Genomic DNA, 26,449 nt, shown 5'->3' with positions numbered 1-26,449 from the left:
GTTGTCAGGGTAAACATGAAACGCTGAGCTTTCATCTGACAAGTCGAAACTTGAGATCATGAATCTGGAAGAAAGAAGTTTGTTTTCGTTATTGGTTCGCTGCAAAAAAAATCTGTGTTTTATGTGATCTTTGTGTGATCTTATGTGATGTTTGTGTGATTTTTGGCTTCACTATGGATCACAGTGTTAATGCTGGTGATGAAATATCGACTGACTTTGAACGTAAGTAACTCAATAAACTAGCGTGTTTTACATTTGTCCAAAACTTTATTTTTTTTTTGTGTGTGTGTGTGTGTGTGTGTTTTGTCAGTAGGCCGCTGTCAGCGATGGAGGAATCAATGCGGGTTTTGGTGAGTGTGTCCCTTTTGTCGTATCACGAAATAAACTGATTTAAAAAGACATCCAGGTTTCCAGAGTAGTGACCTACTTTTCAGACAGTACTCCACAGATCCAAATAATACAGTACGGACCCCTACAGTACTCCACAGATCCAAATAATACAGCACGGACCCCTACAGTACTCCACAGATCCAAATAATACAGTACGGACCCCTACAGTACTCCACAGATCCAAATAATACAGCACGGACCCCTACAGTACGCCACAGATCCAAATAATACAGCACGGACCCCTACAGTACGCCACAGACCCAAATAATACAGTACGGACCCCTACAGTACGCCACAGACCCAAATAATACAGCACGGACCCCTACAGTACTCCACAGACCCAAATAATACAGCACGGACCCCTACAGTACTCCACAGACCCAAATAATACAGCACGGACCCCTACAGTACTCCACAGATCCAAATAATACAGCACGGACCCCTACAGTACTCCACAGACCCAAATAATACAGCACGGACCCCTACAGTACGCCACAGACCCAAATAATACAGCACAGACCCCTACAGTACTCCACAGATCCAAATAATACAGCACGGACCCCTACAGTACTCCACAGACCCAAATAATACAGCACGGACCCCTACAGTACTCCACAGACCCAAATAATACAGCACGGACCCCTACAGTACTCCACAGACCCAAATAATACAGCACGGACCCCTACAGTACTCCACAGACCCAAATAATACAGCACGGACCCCTACAGTACTCCACAGACCCAAATAATACAGCACGGACCCCTACAGTACTCCACAGACCCAAATAATACAGCACGGACCCCTACAGTACTCCACAGACCCAAATAATACAGCACGGACCCCTACAGTACGCCACAGACCCAAATAATACAGCACGGACCTCTACAGTACGCCACAGACCCAAATAATACAGCACTGACCCCTCCAGTACTCCACAGACCCAAATAATACAGCACGGACCCCTACAGTACTCCACAGATCCAAATAATACTGCACGGACCCCTCAAGTACTCCACAGACCCAAATAATACAGCACGGACCCCTACAGTACTCAGCAGACCCAAATAATACAGCACGGGCCCCTACAGTACTCCGCAGACCCAAATAATACAGCACGGACCCCTACGGTATGCCGTAGACCCAAATAATACGGCACAGACCCCTACAGTATGCCACAGACCCCTACGGTACTCCGCAGACCCAAATAATACAGCACGGACCCCTACGGTATGCCACAGACCCAAATAATACAGCACGAACCCCTATGGTATTCTGCAGACCCAAATAATACAGCACAGACCCCTACAGTACTCTGCAGACCCTACGGTACTCCGCAGACCCAAATAATACAGCATGGACCCCACGGTATGCCACAGACCCAAATAATACAGCACGGACCCCTATGGTATTATGGAGACCCAAATAATACAGCACAGACCCCTACAGCACTCCGCAGACCCAAATAATACAGCACAGACCCCTACGGTATGCCACAGATCCAAATAAAACAGCACGGACCCCTACGGTACTCTGCAGATCCAAATAAAACAGCACGGACCCCTACTGTATGCCGCAGACCCAAATAAAACAGCACAAATCCCTACAGTACACCGCAGACCCAAATAATACAGCACAGACCCCTACAGTACTCCACAGACCCCTACGGTACTCCGCAGACCCAAATAATACAGCACGGACCCCGACGGTATGCCACGGACCCCTACAGTACACCGCAGACACTATGATTTGAGTAGAAGTAAATTAGTTTATATCCTTGTTTTAGTATATACATAAATAATTCCTGGATGTAAATTGTCAGCTCGTGGCAGAAGCTCAAAGGTTCTACAGAATAAATATGGACATTGGGTCAAGTTTTCTCTCTCACACATGCGCACTCACACACTCTCTCTTGTTGTCTATCCCTTGTAATCCAGGTTGCTTGGTCTGTGTAATAACTTTGCTTACGTGGTGATGCTGAGTGCTGCTCATGACATTTTAAAACAACAAGAATCTCAGAATGCAACAGTGCTGGTATGTATGTATTTATTTAAGTCCCCCCCCCCTTCATTTTCATGTTTGTTTTCTACCATGTCAGTGAACCGAGCTGTTATGATTATCAATGTGAGAACCGTGAAATTAATCTGCTTGAGAACGCTACATTTGAAGCAGCATTGCTCAGAAAGTGATGTACTTCCAGCTTGGAAAAATAAATTTTGTATCCTTATTGATGTGTAGTTTATGTTCTTTGGTTTTGTAGACTCCAGGCCTCCTACATTCGCGCAGCGGAAACAGCAGCAACAGTAGCCGCTATGACTGCAACCCAGTGTCTACTGCCGTAAGTCTTTAACACACAGATTCCTGCACTTTGATTTAAACTGGTGGTAAACTTTAAGTGGAAAAAAAAGGCATTTTGAGAAAAGTAAGAAAAATACTGTGGTTTCAGAATAGATTGGGATTTTTAACACTTTCCTCTTTCCAATCTGTGATTGGTCCGGTGATCGGCAGTTTGATCTGCAGGTCCAGTGTGGGAAATAAGGAATTTTAAACAGACTGTCAAAGGACAGACGAGTCTGAAATGTTGTCCGATGGTCCAAATTTCAGACAGTCCAAATGACGGGCCAAAAGCCCAGAACAATGCAGCTGGGGGTCCGGGGCCCACCTTAGGGCCCTGGAAGCTGAAGGGCTTTGGATGCCTGGAGATGGCTTCTCAGCTATTTCCAGGCACGTTTTTGTGATCTTCAAAGGCCAAATTACACTAGACATTAGTTGCTAATTACACTACAAATTTCCAGGGGTGGACAAAGTACCCAACTTCATTACTTAAGTCAAAGTACAGATCCCGCTGGTCAAATGTTACGCCGATACAAGTGAAAGTTGTCCAGTCAAATTTTTACTTAAGTTAAAGTACTGAAGTACTTGCTATTAAAAATACTTAAGTATTAAAAGTACATTTTCTGTCAACGCATTGTTGTATTATTGCCACAACGCTTACAAAACCTAATGCCGTTACCAAAGACAGAAATGTGAATTCACAAAATGAACGCATGCCGTGCCATCATGGTGGTTTAACTAGTACCTCCATCTGACATGCTAGCAAACTCTATTCAAACTCAGAATCATATTGGGTAGCTAACGCTACTAGAAAAGAAAGATTTCTACATTGTTTATTTGGCAAGATTATCTCATCTCATTATCTCTAGCCGCTTTATCCTTCTACAGGGTCGCAGGCAAGCCGGAGCCTATCCCAGCTGACTACGGGCGAAAGGCGGGGTACACCCTGGACAAGTCGCCAGGTCATCACAGGGCTGACACATAGACACAGACAACCATTCACACTCACATTCACACCTACGGTCAATTTAGAGTCACCAGTTAACCTAACCTGCATGTCTTTGGACTGTGGGGGAAACCGGAGCACCCGGAGGAAACCCACGCGGACACGGGGAGAACATGCAAACTCCACACAGAAAGGCCCTCGCCGGCCCCGGGGCTCGAACCCAGGACCTTCTTGCTGTGAGGCGACAGCGCTAACCACTACACCACCGTGCCGCCCTGGCAAGATTATGCTAAAACGTATTTCTGAAAAGACTTCAGGTTAGTTAATGTTATTCATGTTAGCGTAACTCCATTTTTACATGCTAACTAACAGCGTCCAAGTTAACTAGCTATGTGTTATTGTTAGCCGTGAACAAGGCTATGGCAACTTGGTGGGCAAATCCATAGAAAGTCATTTGACTAACCAGACTGCATAGCTATTGCAACGTTATCGCTAGCTCTAAAAGCACAGACAACTTGGTTACAAGCTTTCTCTTGGAATAAAACGTTAATATTCCTCAATATGCTTCCACAGGTCGGATGGCGAATTTTTGTAGGCCGTGATGTGGTTCGTTTTCGACAAACATTTAAAACGAAATGAATCTTTATTCCTTTCAGAAAACTGAAACATGGGTTCTCGGTATGGCCATGGGTGCGTGCATTCTCCAGAAGAACCGCCTCCTTCCATTCTGCCATCAACTGATCGTGTTAAATAACGCTGTTGAGAAATCATTGAACTTGATTTTATCCAGTCTATGGACGTGACGTGACCCTAGTGATTACTGATAGTGTCTCAGTGTCACCTGCGAAAAAACCAATCACGTTTTAGAAAAGAAAAGAAAAAAACATCCACTTTCAAAGCTGCTTCATAGTAACGAGTAACGAGGACCTTGATAGAAATGTAGTGGAGTAAAAAGTATGATATTTGTCTTTCAAATGTAGTGAAGTTAAAGTCAGAAGTTTAAAAAAAAATAATACTCAAGTAAAGTGCAGATACTCAAAAAGTGTACTTAAGTACAGTACTCAAGTAAATGTACTTTGTTACTGTCCACCTCTGCAAATTGAGTCTGATTTACAAGAAAAAGTCAGAAGATTCAAGAAAAACATGCTTAAAGTTCTACCCAAGAAAACAGTAGCACATACAGGTCAGTTCCATGTCTAGAAAAAAGTCTGGGGGGCCAAGGATGTTCCAGTTGGTTACAACGTACTGGTACTCATATACAGTTGTGGTCAGAAGTTTACATACAGTGACATGAATGCCATCTTGGATATGAATGTCATGGCAATATTTGGGTTTTCAGTAATTTCTTTGAACTGTTCTTTTTCTGTGGCAGAATGATTGTACAGCGTACATCTTTAATTAAAAAAAAACCCCACTAGAATTTGGTGCAGGGGCGGCACAGTGGTGTAGTGGTTAGCGCTGTTGCCTCACAGCAAGAAGGTCCTGGGTTCGAGCCCCGGGGCCGGCGAGGGCCTTTCTGTGTGGAGTTTGCATGTTCTCCCCGTGTCCGCGTGGGTTTCCTCCGGGTGCTCCGGTTTCCCCCACAGTCCAAAGACATGCAGGTTAGGTTAACTGGTGACTCTAAATTGACCGTAGGTGTGAATGTGAGTGTGAATGGTTGTCTGTGTCTATGTGTCAGCCCTGTGATGACCTGGCGACTTGTCCAGGGTGTACCCCGCCTTTCGCCCGTAGTTAGCTGGGATAGGCTCCAGCTTGCCTGCGACCCTGTAGAAGGATAAAGCGGCTTGAGATAATGAGATAAGATGAGATGAGAATTTGGTGCACAAGTTTTAATTTTCTTCGGGTTTTCTGAAATTAACACAGGGTCAAAATTATACATACTGTGTCAAAAATTTACATACGCTCACTTAGATTATTAATTTAGAGATGCTGAAACTTCCAAAATGTCTCTTATCTTGTCAAGGCCAAGGTCTCTTAACTTCCTGTTAGTGATCATGATTGACTACAGCTGGTAGCTTCTCTGTGCCTTCATAAAAAGGGTTTGTTTACAGCACTCACTGGATTGACCAACACACAGTAAAATGGGAGAGTCCAAGGAGCTCAGTGCAGATCTGAGAAAGAGGATCACAGATGTACACAACTTCGGAATGTCTCTTGGAGCCATTTCTAAATTCCAAGATCAGTTCACACAATTACCTCCAAGTTATTGTGAGGTGTAGTTGCTTTGCCAAGCCACTTTGCTTCAAGAATACCCAAACTGTCACCCTCAGCTGAAAGGAAATTGGTTTGGATGGTCAGGAACAACCTGGGAACCACCATGGCACAGCCCTGCCATGAACTGGAAGCTGATGGATCACTGTCTACAGTTCAGATCACCATGGACTAAGAGGCTGCTATCCAAGAAATAACCCCCTGCTCCAAAATTGACACCTTCAAACTTAACTAAAGTTTGAAGCTGACCACATGGACAAAGAAAAAAGCCTTCTGGAGGATAGCTGTATGGTCAGATGAGACAAAGCTTGAGTTGTTTGGTCACAATGACCACCATGTACAGAGGGACACTGTACCAGCTGGTGGTGGTGGTAGCATAATCATGCTCTGGGGCTGTTTTGCTGCCAGTGGAACTGGTTCATTGCACAAAGTGGATGGAAGAAGGTGGACTACCTCAGAATTCTTCAGCATAAACCATCAGAAACTTGAACACGACTTGAAACTTACAATAGGACAATGAACCCAAACACGCATCAAAGCTGGTTGTGGAGGCTTTGGCTAAAAGCAGGCTAACATGAAGCTTAAAACAAGTCCTGACTTCAACCCTATTGAAAATATATGGACCATGCTTAGAAGTAGAGTCCATGCCAAGAAAAAAAAAATTTAATTGAATTCTACCATGAAGAGTCGTGAAAGATCCAACCAGAATTCTGCCAGAAGTTTGTTCATGGTAAACAAAAATGTTTGGTCAAGGTGAATCTTGCGAAGAGACATTTTACCCAAATATTAGGTGTGCTGTATATATATTTTTGACCTTGTGTTGATTTCAGAAAACCCAAAGAGAATTAAAACTTGTGCACCAAATTTTAGTGGTTTTTTTTTTTAATTAAAGCTGTATGCTGTACAATCATTCTGAGACAGAAAAAGAACAGTTCAAAGAAATGACTGAAAGCCCCAATATTGCCATGACATTCATAACCAAGGTGACATTCATGTTGCTGTATGTAAACTTCTGATCACAACTGTATAGGTACTATTATAACACTCATGCAACATTATGTCAACAATGACTATTTTTATACTATGTTTATAATAAGTCTATAAGAAATTTAGTAATTAACAACACAACTCTTCCTACATAAGAGTTAAAATTTTGAGGACGAGATTCCAAGTAACTTTGGAACAATATGACTTTTAAAACGACTCAAAACTAGACACTGTGATGTCATTTGGCATTCAGACTAAAATCTGCTGGACTAGAACCTAGAAAATAGAAGAAAATAAAAACTCTATTAAAATATAAATCTACATCCTACAAAGCATATGTTAAAATATGATGGGGGGGAGCTTTGTCAGGGTCCAAAACCTGTAGTCGTCTATTTTTCTCTTAACGTTAAGCCTCTGCATGCTCTTGCGACAAGGCTTTCGCAGATAGCTTTTCGCAGACAGTTGTAATTTATCGTTGAGCGGGGAGTAATAGGCGTGCGCGATGTTATTCACCGCCACAATGCAAGGGGGCGCGAAATCGCAAGGAGTAGTTGGTGGGTGTGGTTAGTGGAGTGTTTATCCTCCGGTTACTTATAATGACTAGAACTGGAGTCGTATAGATGCACGTACTTCCTCACTTCCTTGATCAACCGCTCTTCGTGCTGCTCCATCTTCGCTCGTGTTTTTAAAAATGGCGGTCATGAAAACAAAACAAACCGGGAAAGTAGGGAAGCGGAAGTGCGTGTACAGCGGATGTAGAGTGGACCAATCAGAGCCCTCTTGTCTGCGAGGCTGTCTGCGGTGGTCACAATTTTTGGGAGGTGCGTGCAGAGCGTCTGCGAAGGGGGAGGGGCTTCGCAGATGCCATCTGCGACACTATCTGCGAGGACTGCGTTGTCAGCATAAATTGGCCTTAAGGCCTCTGCATGCTCTTGCGACAAGGCTTTCGCAGATAGCTTTTCGCAGACAGTTGTAATTTATCGTTGAGCGGGGAGTAATAGGCGTGCGCGATGTTATTCACCGCCACAACGCAAGGGGGTGCGAAGTCGCGAAATCGCTAGGAGTAGTTGGTGGGTGTGGTTAGTGGAGTGTTTATCCTCCGGTTACTTATAATGACTAGAACTGGAGTCGTATAGATGTACGTGCTTCCTCGATCAACCGCTCTTTGTGCTGCTCCATCTTCGCTCGTGTTTTTAAAAATGGCGGTCGTGAAAACAAACCAAACCGGGAAAGTAGGGAAGCGGAAGTGCGTGTACAGCGGATGTAGAGTGGACCAATCAGAGCCCTCTTGTCTGCGATGCTGTCTGCGAGGCTGTCTGTGGTGGTCACAATTTTTGGGAGGTGCGTGCAGAGCGTCTGCGAAGGGGGGGGCTTCGTAGACGCCATCTGCGACGCCATCTGCGAGGACTGCGTTGTCAGCATAAATTGGCCTTTACATTGAGTCATTCATCGAGGGCGTCTGCGGTCGGCCAATCACAGGCCGTGTTACGACATAATGTATTCGCCCCATGTAACATTTGGAAGAAAATTAGAAGTAGATTAGACCCATATCTTTACAATTTTTCATGGGCCATCCAGTTTGATGCTTTTGAAATACAGACGGACAAATGCGAAAATTACCGGTCAATGTCCGCCAGGCCGGCTTTATTTCCCACACTGCAGGTCCACTGTTTGCTGGCGTTGTTGAATCCACATCAGTCCACAGAAACCTTTAAATCTGTCACTCCATCTCTGTCACTTATCAGTTATTTATCAATCACAAGATGTTTTTCTGTGCTGCATTTCACCACTAATGTGTTTGCTTCATAGGTTCGTGACTGTCCTTGTTTTGTTGTATTAATTATTTCTTTGTTTGCAGGCTGTTCTTCTGGCTGACATTTTACCCACTCTACTGATCAAATCGACAGCGCCGTTTTTCATACACAAAGTGCCTTATGGGTACTGCCTTCCACACACACACACACACACACACACACACTGTCCGTGGACATCATTTAGAAATGCAGTTTGTCATTTTTACACCTTTGCTGATATAACAGTTTATCAAATATCATTGGCAACATTGGCATGCAGCAGTGCTCACTAGTTTCTTTTATTTTTTCAGGCTTTTGTTTGTTCGATAAGCTCTTCGTTTTACAGTGGTGCTTGAAAGTTTGTGAACCCTTTAGAATTTTCTATATTTCTCCATAAATATGACCTAAAACATCATCAGATTTTCACACAAGTCCTAAAAGTAGATAAAGAGAACCCAGTTAAACAAATGAGACAAAAATATTAGACTTGGTCATTTATTTATTGAGGAAAATGATCCAATATTACATATCTGTGAGTGGCAAAAGTATGTGAACCTTTGCTTTCAGTATCTGGTGTGACCCCCTTGTGCAGCAATAACTGCAACTAAACGTTTCCGGTAACTGTTGATCAGTCCTGCACACCGGCTTGGAGGAATTTTAGCCCGTTCCTCTGTACAAAACAGCTTCAACTCTGGGATGTTGGTGGGTTTCCTCTCATGAACTGCTCGCTTCAGGTCCTTCCACAACATTTCGATCAGATTAAGGTCAGGACTTTGACTTGGCCATTCCAAAACATTAACTTTATTCTTCTTTAACCATTCTTTGGTAGAACGACTTGTGTGCTTAGGGTCGTTGTCTTCCTGCATGACCCACCTTCTCTTGAGATTCAGTTCATGGACAGATGTCCTGACATTTTCCTTTAGAATTCGCTGGTATAATTCAGAATTCATTGTTCCATCAATGATGGCAAGCCGTCCTGGCCCAGATGCAGCAAAACAGGCCCAAACCATGATACTACCACCACCATGTTTCACAGATGGGATAAGGTTCTTATGCTGGAATGCAGTGTTTTCCTTTCTCCAAACATACCGTTTCTCATTTAAACCAAAAAGTTCTATTTTGGTCTCATCCGTCCACAAAACATTTTTCCAATAGCCTTCTGGCTTGTCCACGTGATCTTTAACAAACTGCAGACGCGCAGCAATGTTCTTTTTGGAGAGCAGTGGCTTTCTCCTTGCAACCCTGCCATGCACACCATTGTTGTTCAGTGTTCTCCTGATGGTGGACTCATGAACATTAACATTAGCCAATGTGAGAAAGGCCTTCAGTTGCTTAGAAGTTACCCTGGGGTCCTTTGTGACTTCGCCGACTATTACACGCCTTGCTCTTGGAGTGATCTTTGTTGGTCGACCACTCCTGGGGAGGGTAATAATGGTCTTGAATTTCCTCCATTTGTACACAATCTGTCTGACTGTAGATTGGTGGAGTCCAAACTCTTTAGAGATGGTTTTGTAACCTTTTCCAGCCTGAGCAGCATCAACAATGCTTTTTCTGAGGTCCTCAGAAATCTCCTTTTTTTTTGTGCCATGATACACTTCCACAAACATGTGTTGTGAAGATCAGACTTTGATAGATCCCTGTTCTTTAAATAAAACAGGGTGCCCACTCACACCTGATTGTCATCCCATTGATTGAAAACACCTGACTCTAATTTCACCTTCAAATTAACTGCTAATCCTAGAGGTTCACATACTTTTGCCACTCACAGATATATAATATTGGATCATTTTCCTCAATAAATAAATGACCAAGTAGAATATTTTTGTCTCATTTGTTTAACTGGGTTCTCTTTATCTACTTTTAGGACTTGTGTGAAAATCTGATGATGTTTTAGGTCATATTTATGCAGAAATATAGAAAATTCTAAAGGGTTCACAAACTTTCAAGCACCACTGTAGTTGTAACTGGTCTCTCGGGCAGCTAGGAATTCTAAAATCTATAATCTACTCTGTTATATTAGGATTTGGCTGCACATTACAGTAAATCAATAGTAAATGAACACAAGTGGGACGCTTTGTATGCTACTGACTTTTGTTATTGCTGTGTGTGGACGTATAAACTCCTCGATTCCATCTCCTTGTACTTTTGATTGACAGTTTCCGTGTTCTGGTGTGTGTCGCCACGGCAATGATGAGCTTCTTCATGGTGTCATTTTCTACAGCTGTGTGGATGAGCATAATCGGTAATGTGCATATCTCTGTATGTGTGTGTTTCTTTTGTACATATCTGTGCTGAGTGACGTGTTACTGGTTGTGTTTGTAGGCGTGATCTTTGCCAGTGTGAGTTCAGGACTGGGCGAGCTCTCCTTCCTCTCCCTCACGGTCTATTTCAGCAGGTACGTCCCACTAAAGAAATGCATTACTCAGCAAAACCAACAGAAATTAAAAATGTTTTCGATCAGCCCGTAGGAGTTTCCTGTCGGCATCCACTGGCTTTTTGAACCGAGTAAAATGGAACAAGGATATTTATTTTGTTAAAACAGTTCCGTTATAGGTGGCACGGTGGTGTAGTGGTTAGCACTGTCGCCTCACAGCAAGAAGGTCCGGGTTTGAGCCCCGTGGCCGGCGAGGGCCTTTCTGTGCGGAGTTTGCATGTTCTCCCCGTGTCCGCATGGGTTTCCTCCGGGTGCTCCGGTTTCCCCCACAGTCCAAAGACATGCAGGTTAGGTTAACTGGTGACTCTAAATTGACCGTAGGTGTGAATGTGAGTGTGAATGGTTGTCTGTGTCTATGTGTCAGCCCTGTGATGACCTGGCGACTTGTCCAGGGTGTACCCCGCCTTTCGCCCGTAGTCAGCTGGGATAGGCTCCAGCTTGCCTGCGACCCTGTAGAACCGGATAAAGCGGCTAGAGATAATGAGATGAGATGAGTTCCGTTATAATTCTTTGGAGGTGTTTCTGGTCTCATTGCCTAAACATGCTCAGACATTCAGCTTCTTAAGTCTGAATCACGAAGGAATCATTTTCTGAATCGGTTCAAAAGGCGATCTGAATCAAGCTTTGCATGTCAGCTGGGCAGTGTTGAAGAATTTTAAAGGAAGGGAGAACTTGCGACACTTTTGTGTGTGCTAGAAGTTTTTATCTGATGGATATTCCACAGACTTTTGTACAGTGCACATGCATGTTTACTATATGTGCTAGAAAGTTTGTGAACCCTTCAGAATCTTCTATATTTCTGCCTAAATATGACCCAAAACATCATCGGATTTTTGTGGCTACTGCCTCGTAGAGGCGGAGCCACTATGTCATCGTGTTGTAAGAACGAGTGTAACAATAGCGCACTGCGTATACGCATAAGCATTACAATCACCAGAGCAGCGAATCGTGATCTCACGATACGAACAGTTGATCTCGCGTTATCAAAGGTACACCAGAACGAGTGGCAAAGTCACAATGTCATCGTGTTGTAAGAATGAGTGTAACAATAGCGAAACTTCGTAACCAATCAGCACTTATCCTGATCAAGTTCGATTACCCGTTCTACTTCTTGATAAACTTCAGAACCAATCAGAGCCAGAAACGAAATAAAAGAAACCTCGTTATAACTTCATAGTATCGGAAGATAATCAGCAGATAAAAAGTCAGAGTTTCATCGAGAAAAACTGGAAAGAGTTGTGTGTGTGTGTGTGTGTGTGTGTGTGTGTGTGTGTGTGTGTGTGTCCCGTCTCCCCCTACCCCCCCAGGGACAGAACATGTCAGTTTTGGCGGTGTGTAAGTTGGGACATGCTCCCCTGTGAATTTTTTAAATCTAAGGTTAATTTTGTGGCTTCTGGAGACATCTAGAGCTGATTTTTACCAGTTCAGCATGTTGGCAGGGAGGAAAAGCTATACTTATAATTTTACTGCATTCCCACCCTAAAAACAGAAAAAAAACCAGTCAATCCAATACCCACTTGCATTTCACAAGCAGTATCATGTTCCAAAGGAGACGGCAGTTTATTTCACATCAAACGAAATGAATGGTGATGCAACATAGCACAAGTTGTTCAAAATACTGATCGTTAAATTTTGGCAATAGTCCGGATGACTAAATACTCTCGCTGTCAGACTCGAGCCGGTCAGCAACATGCAGCGAACTGGCCGCTGCGGTCTCTCAACTGTTGCCGAGTTGTTTTCTTTGCGAAAAACTTCGTAATTAAGCTACAACCCATTGGCATTTTGTTCACTCGTACCTGGCTTGAAGGCTCTGCCATTTTTGCACAAGTTACCTATGAATATTAATTGCGCATCGTTCGTCCAGTCAACACAAAATACCCTTCTCTGACATCAGCTGTGAACTTGGGTCAAGTTCAGGGCCATGGGTTTGCATGGACTGCATTGATAACCTGCTCAAAGGCTACAAAACACATGAGTTGTTGATTCTAGCTTTATACCATAGGCTTAAATCGTAAACGTCGCAGCAGCGGTGGTTTAATGGGTAGCAGCATGTCACTAAGCGTATCGGTCAATAAATTAAGCGTAGCGGGGCCGCGACGTTATGACGCTTTAGGGGAAACCCTGCAAGTCCTAAAAGTAGACAAAGAGAATCCAGTTAAACAAATGAGACAGAAATATTATACTTGGTAATTTATGTATTAAGGGAAACGATCCAGTATTGAATATTAGTGAGCGGCAGAAGTATGTGAACCCCTAGGATTAGCAGTTAATTTGAAGGTGCCGTTTGAGTCCGTTGTGGTGGAGGCTGGAGTTGGGTGAACATGAATTAGATAAATGAATCTGATATTCAGTTTGTTGAAACAGACAAAAAACAAACGGATGCTGATAAAACATGATGCAGCATGGGTAACTGATCTGATCAGGAGTAAAACAGTCCTGAGGAGCATTGTTTCCTGATCTGGTGGCCAGTGAAAAAGCCAAAAGTTGTACTTGTGGAGCATCTTGTGACCTCTCTCTCTCTCCTTTTTTTTTTTTTTAATTTTCTCTATCTCTCTGTCAGTGATGTGCTGAGCGGATGGGGATCAGGTACAGGAGGAGCAGGAGTCGCTGGTGCGTTACTTTATTCTGCTTTTACACAAGCTGGACTTTCACCCCGAGTTACGCTGCTGATCATGCTGATCATCCCTGCCATTCTGCTAATAAGGTCAGAGCAAGTCTTCCAACGTTCCACTAGCATCACATCACATCACATCACATCACGTGCTAATCAGGACCCTGCTGCCTCACACCCTTTCTCTTTTCTTTCTTTCCAGTTACTTTGTCCTTCTCTCCTTCCCTCCATCGTTCCCACAGTGGAGATCCGGGTCTGGATTTTCCTCTGGGGGAGACATTCAGGAACGGCGCCCCTTAATAGACAACGATAATGATGAAGACTTTGTTCAAGATGAGAAAAGGAGAGGTGGGATGTTTAACAGTTATTCCACGAAATCGAGTCGTACATGAGCTGATCGCCGATGAGTTGCATAGCGCCGAGTTGGCTATAAGCCATGTATGATGAGATTGAGTGGAAGAACTGTTTTATTCTATCTACATTCACTGGATTTTGAGAAACGGAGCATTTTTATTTTTTTGCAAATTCGATAAATAAAAACTTTTATACAAAACGCCTGACAAAATCATTTCCGCTTAGGAGGACTTCTTAAAAACCTATCGATGGCTGCACGGCTTGACTTTAGTGTTGCTTTTTTTTGGAGAAAGTGCTGTCTTGCTGTCGTGCCGAGGTATAGAATAGCTTTAGACATTTATTTAATTCTTCCTTGGACATTTCAGTTCTGTAATTTTCAAAATTCTTTGAGCTCTTGAACCAGTCTAAAAAAATTCAACAAATTTTAATGCTTAAAGATGAAGGATGTAAACAAACTGGTGAAATTACAGGAGCAATTTGTGAAAAATGTGTTAATAATAATGCTTGAAAATTAAAAAAAAAAATTCTTGCCATCAAATACTTTCATTCCATCTTTTGTTGTTGGTTTTTTTTTTTAATCTCCTGCCCAAACTAAGTTTGGTGGCGGATATAGAAACGGGTTCCGTCCATCCGGCTATCTGTCCGGTCACATTTTCGTTTCCGGGCCATATCTTTAAAACTACTGAAGATATCTTCATGAAACTTTGTATACCGTGTGAACTGGTGCCTTTTACTATTTTGGATTTTTTTTTTTTTTAAAAAAGGATTTTTCAAATTTTTATAAAAATAAAAATTAGATTTTGACTTCGTTTCTAAGAGCAATATTTGTTTCCGGAACATGTATCCAAAACTATTCATGATACGGATTTGAAACTTGGTATACATGTTAACAAGGTGATGTAGATGTGCCTTTTCATACTAAGAAATTTGAGAAATTTAAATTTTTCATGTTTCCATGGAAACAACTTCAGACTTGGTCTCAGGTTAGTCTTAGGTTTTGTTTTCGGAGCAGAACTTGAAAACTATGAGTGGTATGGTCTTGAAAGTCGGTATATGTGTTGATTAAGTAATGTATACGTGCCTTTTGATAATAAGAAATGTGAGAAATTGTAATTTTTAGCTCAGCTGGACCAAAGGTCCAGTGGGTTTATGCCATGGGCTGCTAAGGTCAGTGTAAAGAGGTAGGGTTGGTTTCCTGCAACAGAACTTGAAAAATGTGACAAATAATATCTTGAAACTTGGTATCTCGTTGGTATATCGGGCGGGGGATATAGATGACTGTCTTCTTGTTTGTTTTGTATTTTTAGGGTTTTGTTTTCGAGTAGAGTTTTTATTTCATTCTCGGTTGGTTCAGCAACATGCGCTGCCATTTTGTTTTTCTCTACTCATGGTATATGAGCTGATATCCTAATAGTAGAGTAGCCAATCAGAGCATGCGATTGCTCATATCCAGTGGAATGTGGATAGAATAATCTGCGTTTGTTTAGGAGAATGTCGTTTGCACTGTAAGAGTGTAATGTGTTTGTGTATAATGTGATTTTCATGGTAAATTGTTGAGATAAATGTGCTGGAAATGCTTTCTCCTTCCTGACAGAGGACCAACGTACTGGACCCCTGACCTTCTCAGACAAACTAGACATCCTGAAGGTGAGTTTTGTTTTTTTTGTGTGCGCGCGCGCGCACATGCCAGTGCTTACTGCTTATGTTTGCCTGTGGGTGCATTTGTATTTGGTCTTGGTATTAGTGTATGAATTTCTGTAATCAGTCAGAATGCAGGCGGCACGGTGGTGTAGTGGTTAGCGCTGCCGCCTCACAGCAAGAAGGTCCTGGGTTCGAGCCCCGTGGCCGGCGAGGGCCTTTCTGTGCGGACTTTGCATGTTCTCCCCGTGTCCGCGTGGGTTTCCTCCGGGTGCTCCGGTTTCCCCCACAGTCCAAAGACATGCAGGTTAGGTTAACTGGTGACTCTAAATTGACCGTAGGTGTGAATGTGAGTGTGAATGGTTGTCTGTGTCTATGTGTCAGCCCTGTGATGACCTGGCGACTTGTCCAGGGTGAACCCTGCCTTTCGCCCGTAGTCAGCTGGGATAGGCTCCAGCTTGCCTGCGACCCTGTAGAACAGGATAAAGCAGCTAGAGGTAATGAGATGAGATGAGTCAGAATGCAGCCAGTCTTGCACGAGCTTGACTTCGCACGGGTGTGGGTGTGGTTTTTGATTTTAGTTTGTTTTTCTTCACTCTTTCAGGATCTGCTAAAGTATACAGTACCTCTCTGTGTGGTGTACTTTGCTGAATATTTCATCAACCAGGGATTAGTAAGTGCCTGAATGCATTCTCACCGAGGTACTGAATTATTAAAAAAAAAAAAGCAAGAAACTAGTTGTAGAATATTAGCATCATGTTTTTATGTGGTGGAAATTAATCTATACTTTCCTTTCAATCCCATCAGGAACCACGAAAAGCCTTGATATTAAGAGTAATTTTTTTTCTCATTTTCTTTTGTCTCCTTTTTCATTCGCGCGCTCTCTCTCTCTCTCTCTAGTTGGAGTTGCTCTTCTTCCCTGCTTCCAGTTTGTCTCACGCAGAACAATATCGTTGGTAGGATTCAGTTTTTCACTCTGCTCCCACTGTCTAAAACACAGAAAACACCCCAGAATATATTGTTGTTTTTTTTCCCCTTTCTTGCGTATACCTGAGTGATTGTTAACGATGTATTTGTTTCAGGTATCAGACTCTGTACCAGATTGGTGTGTTCATATCCCGCAGCTCTCTCTACTGCCTTAAGATCAGGAGAATCTGGGTGTTTCCGCTGTTGCAGGTGTGTTAAAAGTTTACACTAGATCAATTTTTATTATTATTATTAAACCTTTATTTTACCAGGAAAGAAGACCCATTGAGATTAATAATCTCTTTTACAAGGGCGTCCTGGCCAAGAGGCAGCACAGGTTACAAAATTAAAATTACAATTTACAAAAGTCTAAAGAAAAAAGAAAAAAATCATTTAAAACAGTTACAAATCAGGGACGCCGTCTCAAGTGCTCTCAGTCTGGAGTTAAAATCGCTCAATTGAATAAGTTCTTTTATTTTTAAGTCCTTTTGCAGCTTGTTAATACGGGGTTAACACGCAATAAAGACAAACATGAGAGGAGAAGAAACGCAGAACATGAACCAGTTAATGCGCTGTATAAGAAGTGTAAGGAAAAGCATTTCTGGGCTGAGCTTCGAAGTAGAAAAGACTGCAAATGTTAGATCCATCGTTTTCAGGAGTCTATGATGCATTTGAACAGGCTTGGCTAGTTAAAGGAGAACTGAAGGCAAATTTTTTATCATCAAAATTCTATTTATCTCATTTTATTAAATATAGGAACGCATTTTTGATCGCTGTTGTCACTGCTAGAGCAAGTTATGAGTGTTTGAAATATGCTCTGTAATATATCAGTCTGCAGGCGGCACGGTGGTGTAGTGGTTAGCGCTGTCGCCTCACAGCAAGAAGGTCTGGGTTCGAGCCCCGTGGCCGGCGAGGGCCTTTCTGTGTGGAGTTTGCATGTTCTCCCCGTGTCCGCGTGGGTTTCCTCCGGGTGCTCCGGTTTCCCCCACAGTCCAAAGACATGCAGGTTAGGTTAACTGGTGACTCTAAATTGACCGTAGGTGTGAATGTGAGTGTGAATGGTTGTCTGTGTCTATGTGTCAGCCCTGTGATGACCTGGCGACTTGTCCAGGGTGTACCCCGCCTTTCGCCCGTAGTCAGCTGGGATAGGCTCCAGCTTGCCTGCGACCCTGTAGAAGGATAAAGCGGCTAGAGATAATGAGATGAGATGAGATATATCAGTCCATATGTCAAAGCAACGGCCATAAACGAGATTCTTTGAGACCTGTGCAAGACATCATAGGACGGAAGTAAAACGTACAGCGGAAATCAAAGCGACCAACATCTGCCAGCTTTGTCAAAAGACGCGCGTGCCCTCTTTCGAATGCTGACGTAATCAAGCTGGAAGTTGTGTTTGTTTTGACAGCAATCGGGAAAGTTTGAAAAAAGTACGCAGTAATCGTCATTTAATTCAATTCAGTGCCTTTATTGTCATTATACGTCAAGTGCAACGAAATTATGCTGCTACTCCAACTCGGTACTCAATACCATCAATAAATAATAAAATAAATAGAACAATAAAACATGAAAAACAACAACATCTATACAGAATGCAACCAAGAATAAAAAGTACAACATGAAGAGTTGATAAGTGAGAGGGTGGCTTAGGCAGTTGTCATTTCTGTCTGTTTAGGTATGTTATGGCATATGGGAAGAAACTGTTTATAAATCTAGTGGTTCTGGATTTGATGGACCTATAACGCCTGCCAGAGGGCAACAGTTCAAACAGATGGTGACCTGGGTGAGAATTGTCCTCAATGATAGTTCGTGCTCTGGAGAGAATACGGGAGTGTGCGATGTCTGACAGAGAGGGAAGGGGGCAGCCGATGATTTTCTCCGCTACCTTTATGATTCTCTCCAGAGCTTTCTTATCAGCAGCAGAGCACCCTGCGAACCACACAGAGATGCAGTATGTCAGGATGCTTTCTATTGTTGACCTGTAGAAAGACACCAACAGCTTCTGACACAGATCGTTTTTCCTGAGTACTCTCAGGAAGTGAAGACGTTGTTGAGCTTTCTTTACAGTTGCGTGTGTGTTTAGTGACCATGTTATGTTGTCTGTGATGTGGATGCCCAGAAGTTTGAATGAGTTCACTGTTTCCACACACACGTTATTAATGAGGAGAGGCTGATGGTTTATGTTATTTAAACTCATTTTTGTGCAATATTTCGTTTGGAAAAGTTTTCAAAATGGCGGCACTGACACCTGGCTGACACTTCACGCTTCGAAGTCTCGCACAAGTCTCGTGAAGATCGCGCGGATAAGCAACGCCTGCCGTGAACCAAACGAACTAAATTCAAGATGGCTAAAAACCGAATAGGCCGATAATTATAATATTTAATTGCAATTAGTTGCCAATACGAGTCACAATATAAGGTTACTAAAACCGAAAACGTAATTGAATAACGCGTTAATTATGAAATAAAGAAAGTTTAAAAATGACTTCAGTTCTCCTTTAAAAGGCTTTAAGGATACTTTCACACCTATTCGTTCTAGGGATGTTAACCGATGACCGTTTGACCGGTGGTTGACCGAATCAATGTCAACCAGTTAATTTTTTTTTGGTTGTCGGTTAAAAAAAAAAAATCAATCGTTTTGAAGCTGCCGATTTTGGAGCGGAGAACCTGGAATTCTGTGTTGTAAACGCATGGGGCATGCCATGCGGTGTAAGGACGACAGCTGACAAATCAGAAACACCCATTCAGTCATGTCCTGCCCTCCCGCCCCAGTTAAAGACAGCTGACAAATCAGAAATACCCATTCAGTCATGTCCCGCCCCAGTTGAACACAGCTGCCACTCGGCGAAAGAAAAAAGTGTAGACACAGGCTTTTTAGCTTACAAATTACTATTCTGTTTTTTTTTTTTTAATTATTATTAGAAGGCACATGGAGTTTAGTCCTGCCTTGGCCAGTGCATTCTGAAAGTATGTTTCGGTCTGTAGCCAACAATGCATGTTATTGCAGATCATATCTCTCCACACAAACTAAAGGCGCAGATGCCGACTTTTTCACGGCTGAATCACGCAGATCCGATTTTTTTTTTTTTTAGGGGGGGCGTTGGAGTGTCTGAATAATTTCATCAGAGTAAATTCTGTATTAAATTATGAATTATTAATTATTATGTATTAATTATTTAGTAATTTTAATACAGAATTTACTCTGATGAAATTATTCAGACACTCCAACGCCCCCCCCCCCAAAAAAAATCGGATCTGCACGATTCAGCCGTGAAAAAGGCGTGCCGTTTGCATCCCTGTTTAAACTCATAGGTTAACCGACTTTAACCGGCTAATGAGGCTCGGTGGTCGGTCAAGATTTTTTTTAGTTTTCGCCATCCCTAATCCGTTCGAGTGAAATTGGTCTGTTTGGTTTCTTGGAGTTAAATGTCGGGCTGTAAACGTCCCTGGAAAACTTTTTCACTGATTGATCAGAAATACTATAATGAAAAAAAGGGCTAACGAGCGTTTCCTAAGTGCATCTAGAAATCACCTGAGTTTGAAGAACACAAAGTCCGAGCTCGATAATTTACCAGATAATTACTCATCGGCCACTTTATTAGGAACACCCATCCACCTGTTGTTTGATGCAGTTCTCTAATCAGCCGATCCCTTCACAGCAGCACAACGCATCTAATCATACAGATCATCTAATCAAGAGCTTCAGTTAATGTTCACTTCAAACATCAGAATGGGGAAAAATAATTGTGATCTCAAACTGTGACTGACTTTCACTGTGGCATGGTTTGAGCCAGATGGAATGGACTGGTTTGAGTATTTCAGAACCTGCTGATCTCCTGGGGTTTGCGCACACAACAGTCTCGAGAGTTTACACAGACAGAATGGTGCGAAAAACAAAAAATATTGAGTTGAGTGAGCAATGACAGTTCTGTGGGTGGAAACAAACGCCTTGTTGATAAGAGAGGTCAGAGGAAAATGGACAGATTGGTTCGAGCTTTTTGGCCAGGACGGATATAGCAACTCGTAACAACTGCGGTGAGCAGAAAAGCATCTCAGTGTGCAATAGCAAAAGACCACGTTGGGTTCCACTCCTGCAGCCAAGAACAGGAATCTTAGAATCAAGAACAAGTTCATATTAAAGTGGCCGGTGTGTGTGTGCGCACATGTGTGTGTATATCTAAACAGAAAACGTTTCAAACTAATTAAATAACCTCTTGTTTGTGTGTTTCAGTGTGTGAACGCAGTTGTGCTGCTTCTTTCGGTGTATTATCAGTTCTGGCCAAATGTTTGGTTGGTGTTTGTGATGGTTCTGTATGAAGGTTTGTTGGGCGGAGCCGCCTACGTGAACATCTTCTACTTAATCAGAGTTAAGGTGCGTGCATTTAATTTGTTTATCATGACTAGTGAAGGGTGCTTTGTTTTTTTGCACCATGCACTATTTAGAGACACGTTGTGGGGTTTTGTTCCAGACTGGCGACCGTGAGAGGGAATTTGCGATGGCTGCAGCGAGTGTCGGAGACAGTATAGGCATCGCTTTGTCTGCAGCACCAGCCATTCCAATACACAACTACTTCTGCACTCTGTGAGGGAGACAGACGGAAGGACGGAGGTCTTGGCGTACTTCATGTAGAGACAACGTTCAACTCAAGCTGATTCATTCCAAGATGGAGGACTTTGAGAAGCAAATCAACAAATTAGTGGGTATGTGAGCTTGTAGGCTCACAAAGGGCTTTCCATCTCCATATTAAGTTTGCTCAGGCCTTTAAGTTGGTGGTATACTTTGAACAATGGAAGAAGTAAAAGAAGAACTACTCGTCAGTTTACTCAAAACAATCTTTAGTGTATTTTTCTACAACGTTCACAACTAAGGTGAACAGACTTCAGAATATTGCGGGGTTGCCAGGTTATGTTTGCCACAAAAAAACCCATTTTGACAATTCCCACCCAGCGACCAACCTCAGAAGGGAAAGGTTCATATTTTGTTCGTCCGAGAAATCTGAAACCAGCCAACTGCATCTCCTTTAGCTCAGGCTGCATTACACACTCTGAGGAAAGCGCTATCCACCCGTTTCTGCATACATGACCTCACAAACGCCTGCGATAGCCGAGTGTCACTGTGATTGAAGGAAGAGAGAGCTAACAGTTTCTTGGTGATGGGGTGAACGATTTTCTGTCGCTTTACTCAAGATTCTGAACCGTAGCCATGGAGAACGCTACAGTGCGCTTTACAAGACTAGTCATTATCTTAGACTTTAAAAGGTAATGTATAGAGTTTGGAAGAGGCATGTTTTGAGTACTGGTGTCTTTTTATGCTGCTTTTAAAGCAGACCTGGCAAACATATCAAACTGAAATCATCCAAAAAAAAAAAATCAATCATCTGTGGTAATCGAGGCACAAGTGCTTCAGACAGAGATGTTCATTTTGCAAATCAAAACCTGATATTTTATAAAATATATAGTGCAGAAGTCATTTTTGTTTATTAAGCTTAATGACCAACACTTCCAGGTCAAATTATTGCACACTTTTTTTTTTTTCTGGTTTAGAACTGTACATATCAAGCTGAACTGTACATATAACTATTTCGCTGTTTGGTTTAAAGTATACCACGAGCTTTAAGCAATGAGAAGTTGACTGGAGTGAAAGCCATGATGAAGGCGATGTACTGACCATGAATTTTGCTCATGCATTATTTTCCTTTGGCTTATTTTCTGGCTCAGAAATACACTTTTGATTTTAATCATAATTTTAAACATGATTCATATAAACACAATCTTTAGTGTAAAAAAAAAAAACTGTGTACTTGTTAGATGTTTCCATATTTCTGTCTGAGGTAATGCTAACTGTTAGCCTGACTGTTATTAATAATAATAATAATAATAATAATTTCGGGCAGCACGGTGGTGTAGTGGTTAGCGCTGTCGCCTCAGCAAGAAGGTCCTGGGTTCGAGACCCGGGGCCGGCGAGGGCCTTTCTGTGCGGAGTTTGCATGTTCTCCCCGTGTCCGCGTGGGTTTCCTCCGGGTGCTCCGGTTTCCCCCACAGTCCAAAGACATGCAGGTTAGGTTAACTGGTGACTCTAAATTGACCGTAGGTGTGAATGTGAGTGTGAATGGTTGTCTGTGTCTATGTGTCAGCCCTGTGATGACCTGGCGACTTGTCCAGGGTGTACCCCGCCTTTCGCCCGTAGTCAGCTGGGATAGGCTCCAGCTTGCCTGCGACCCTGTAGAAGGATAAAGCGGCTAGAGATAATGAGATGAGATAATTTCCTGAATGCTGTTCTAAATGATTCCTCAGCCTGAGTTTTACAAAAACCGATATGAAATTAAGGGCATTAGAACACAAGCCTTATTAAATGTTCTTGTCCACGTAGTCCTCAACGAGCTAGTTTTAGCAAGATAATTTTAGTCTATAATAATAATAATAATAAACATCATGGGAGGGCTGCACTAACCCCTTTCTTGTTGAACAATGCTGAAAGCTAATTGAGTTGTTTTTGTAAATTCAGTTATTTTAATTCAAATTGTGCTGCCGCCATTCTGAGTTTAAAAATTATTAACAATTTAAAGCTAGACTGCCTTTCAGATTTTAAGTATAGGTCATAAAAAGAATTTTCTCCAACACCCAATTATTTTGTTTAGTGGACCGAAAGCTTCTGAATTCGAATCAAATTTTATTAGTTTTTTTTAAAAAAAATAGAACAATTAATGAATTTAGGGCCACATGGCCGTAAATTCTCCGCTATTTTTTCCTGCTTCACCATGACCCAATTCAAGATACTGCATCATGTGGTGGGCTTTCCCCGTTCGCACAAGGCATTGTGGGATACAAATTTGAAACAGGAGGGAAAAATGGAGGACGTGAGTGTGCGAATGAAATATGAAAGACCGACTACAGTAACAGAAAGCGAGAAGAAAAGACGTTATGTTATATATGAAGGAAAGGAAACGCAGGACCAAACTAATAATTATCGGTGCTCAGCTGTTCGTTTAGCGACAGAATGATGGAACTGTCAGTGCACGCTCAAAGGTAAACCTGCGCATGCGCACACACACGGACTTCCTCTGTCTGCTTGACTGCGCGAAGTGAGCAATTTCATGCACATTATTTGCTCGGGGAATCCCCTCAAATTAAGTAACTTCCCAGCCACAGAATTTTGTGAGATAGTACAGAACAAAACATATCACAATGACCAAATTTCACAGATTTTATCAAATCAGAAGGCCGTCAAAATTGACCAGGATTCATTCAGATTTTTACCCTTTTGATTGAAAACTGGCATAAAATGTATTTATTTATTTGTTAACATTTCTCCAATTCATGGAAACTTTTGATTTGGGTGTAAAGGAAGTAGAGCATCAGGGTTCAAGTGACTCGTCTACTGTAGAACTAAAACCAGAATTAAAGGAGAACTGAAGTCATTTTTAAACTTGCTTTATTTCTTAATTAACATGTTATTCAATTATGTTTTTGGTTTTAGTAACCTTATATCGTGACTCGTATTGGCAACTAATTGGAATTAAATATTATACTTATCGGCCTATTCGGTTTTTAGCCGTGTTGAATTTAGTTCATTTGGTCCACGGCAGGCGTCGCTTATCCGCGCAATCTTCACGAGACTTGTGCGAGACATCGAAACGTGAAGTGTCAGCCAGGTGTCAGTGCCGTCATTTTGAAAACTTTTCCAAACGAAATATTCCACAAAAACGAGTTTAAATGACGATTACTGCCTACTTTTTTTCAAACTTTCCTGATTGCTATCAAAACAAACACAACTTCCAGCTTGATTATGTCAGCATTCGAAAGAGGGCGCGCGCATCTTTTGACAGCGTTGGCAGATGTCGGTCACTTTCGCTACGTTCACACTGCAAGGCTTAATGCTCAATTCCGATTTTTTTGTGAGGTCGTTCACATTAACAAATATATGCGACTTGTATGTGATCCTCAGTATGAACGAAAAGCGACCTAAAAGTGTTCCGCATGCGCATTGCAGGATACGACGACGTCACACGCAGTGAGCATGGCCAGTGTTTACGGAAGTAAAACCGCCCGGTTGCGGTATGACCCATCCAATCTAGCTTGAATAGCTGCATCCCCCCAAATGGAAATCAGCTCCCTAACCTCTGCGTCCTTCCATTGAGAAGATTCAGAACCTTCACAGCCCGAAGCGTCCCTCGCATTGATGTCATGCGCAGGGGCGCAGATACGTTTTTTGAACCGGGAGGGACAAAAAACTGGGGGGGACAAAGCTGCCAGCAAACCAACCCCAACCCCGATATGCCTGTCAAACTTGTTGTTAGTAACCATAGCAACCAAGCTCGAGCTCGCAACCTGTGCAGTCTGCGCAGCTCAACCAACCGAATATCAGTCTTTGTTTTGTTTTATGTGAGTTGTTGCAACTATGTATACACTGCCGTGCACCTCAATAAACCGAATGGTAATTAGTCTTTTGATTTTTCCGTGAGGTTTGCCTTATGCAAAGAAAGACAGCATAGACGTTTTTTCCTCCCTATAAGTGGGGGGGACCGAACAAGGTGAATTTAAATCTGGGTGGGACGAGTCCCCCCCTCTATCTGCGGCCGTGATTATGCGCCATGTTGTTGTAACTTTTTTTGAGAGACCCGCCGCCTACTTCAGCGCAGAATAGTGATGTTTGTGGCTTGTTGATGACGTGTAAGTCGGATGAACGCGACCTGGCGGTTCAGACTGAAGTCGCATATGAAAAGAGCGGATAGGGATCGGAATTAGGACCACATATCCAAACGGCCTGGGTCGGATTTGAAAAAATCGGATCTGTGTTGTTCATATTGTCAATAAAAGATCGGATACAGGTCACATATGGGCGAAAAGATCGGATTTGAGTCACTTCAGCCTGCAGTGTGAACGTAGCCTTTTATTTCCGCTGTACGTTTTACTTCTGTCCTACGATGTCTCGCACAGGTCTCAACGAATCTCGTTTACGGCCGTTGCTTTAACATATGGACTGATATTGCATAGCATATTTCAAACACTCATAACTTGCTATAGCAGTGACAAAATAGCTATCGAAAATGCATTCCTGTATTTAATAAAATGAGAGAATTTTGATAATTTGCCTTCAGTTTTCCTTTAAATGGTTTAATGCAATTCTGATGCAGTTTGGTGCAACTCTACTGGATTAATAGAGAAACTACTTCAAACCAGGTTTAAGCTTTGTTGGTTCCATGTAGTCTAAAAGTACTTGCTGTATGTTTTTCTGTAATTCTTATTTTGAAAATAAATTATTAAAAAATTAAGCTTAATCATTTTGTCTTTTGTTTACTGAGCCACTAGCACTTCAAGGGCATTTTTATTAAAGGCTGAAAAGTTTTACCTCCGTTTATTTTTGTTTGTTCCCAACGTAACTCGAAAAGTAGTGAACAGATTTTGATACAAATCTGGATATGTATGTGGATCCAGGATTATTATTGTCCTGTTCAAGATAACACAAAGTAGTGAGATGAAATTTGGTGTACAGCTTTTGTATTATCCGAGGTTCGAGTGATGTGATTTGATTTTGATGGGTCTTGATGGAGGTATCCACTCTACCGCGTGCCTTTCTAGTTTTTTGTATTCTGCAGCGTTTCACTGAATTTCTAAAATCAGAACCAGTGTTGCATCTTCACACAGGCGCGGATGAAAGTGCACATATTTACAAAATCTTTATAAAATCCAGCTAAAATTGTTAGCAAACTTAGAGTTGCTAAAGTTACAGTACATGATTAAAACAACAAACCCCACAGCTGTGTAGTGAGTGGGGAAAAATTTTTAAATCT

At 42.2% G+C, this 26,449-nt stretch overlaps 1 protein-coding gene across 2 annotated transcripts; it reads left to right on the top strand.

Moving 5' to 3' along the window:
- cln3 (CLN3 lysosomal/endosomal transmembrane protein, battenin) lies at positions 1-22,702 on the top strand. 2 transcript variants are annotated; one of them, XM_060902020.1, is made up of 15 exons: positions 1-222; positions 314-350; positions 2,325-2,421; positions 2,648-2,725; positions 8,724-8,803; positions 10,815-10,900; positions 10,981-11,053; positions 13,653-13,796; positions 13,906-14,051; positions 15,652-15,704; positions 16,300-16,368; positions 16,596-16,651; positions 16,778-16,871; positions 20,890-21,030; positions 21,128-22,702. In XM_060902020.1, the coding sequence occupies exons 1-15, from the start codon at positions 174-176 to the stop codon at positions 21,242-21,244; spliced, it is 1,320 nt and encodes a 439-aa protein (XP_060758003.1). In that variant the 5' UTR covers positions 1-173; the 3' UTR covers positions 21,245-22,702. The 2 variants fall into 2 exon arrangements, with proteins under 2 accessions (XP_060758003.1, XP_060758002.1); XM_060902019.1 differs by having other exon boundaries at positions 311-350.
- Positions 22,703-26,449: the final 3,747 nt, after the last annotated feature.

The sequence above is a fragment of the Neoarius graeffei genome, chromosome 20 (assembly GCF_027579695.1).
Source record: "Neoarius graeffei isolate fNeoGra1 chromosome 20, fNeoGra1.pri, whole genome shotgun sequence".
Lineage (NCBI taxonomy): Eukaryota > Metazoa > Chordata > Actinopteri > Siluriformes > Ariidae > Neoarius > Neoarius graeffei.
The sequence above is the reverse complement of the archived record's forward strand: the minus strand, read 5'-3'. Positions and strand labels throughout refer to the sequence as shown.

Excerpts from the sequence above, each read along its gene's own strand:
- cln3 (XM_060902019.1), top strand. The coding sequence starts at position 174 with ATGGATCACAGTGTTAATGCTGGTGATGAAATATCGACTGACTTTGAA. Across the intron at positions 2,422-2,647 it reads CTCAGAATGCAACAGTGCTG|ACTCCAGGCCTCCTACATTC; the intron begins GTATGTATGTAT and ends TTGGTTTTGTAG. Across the intron at positions 10,901-10,980 it reads TGTGTGGATGAGCATAATCG|GCGTGATCTTTGCCAGTGTG; the intron begins GTAATGTGCATA and ends TTGTGTTTGTAG.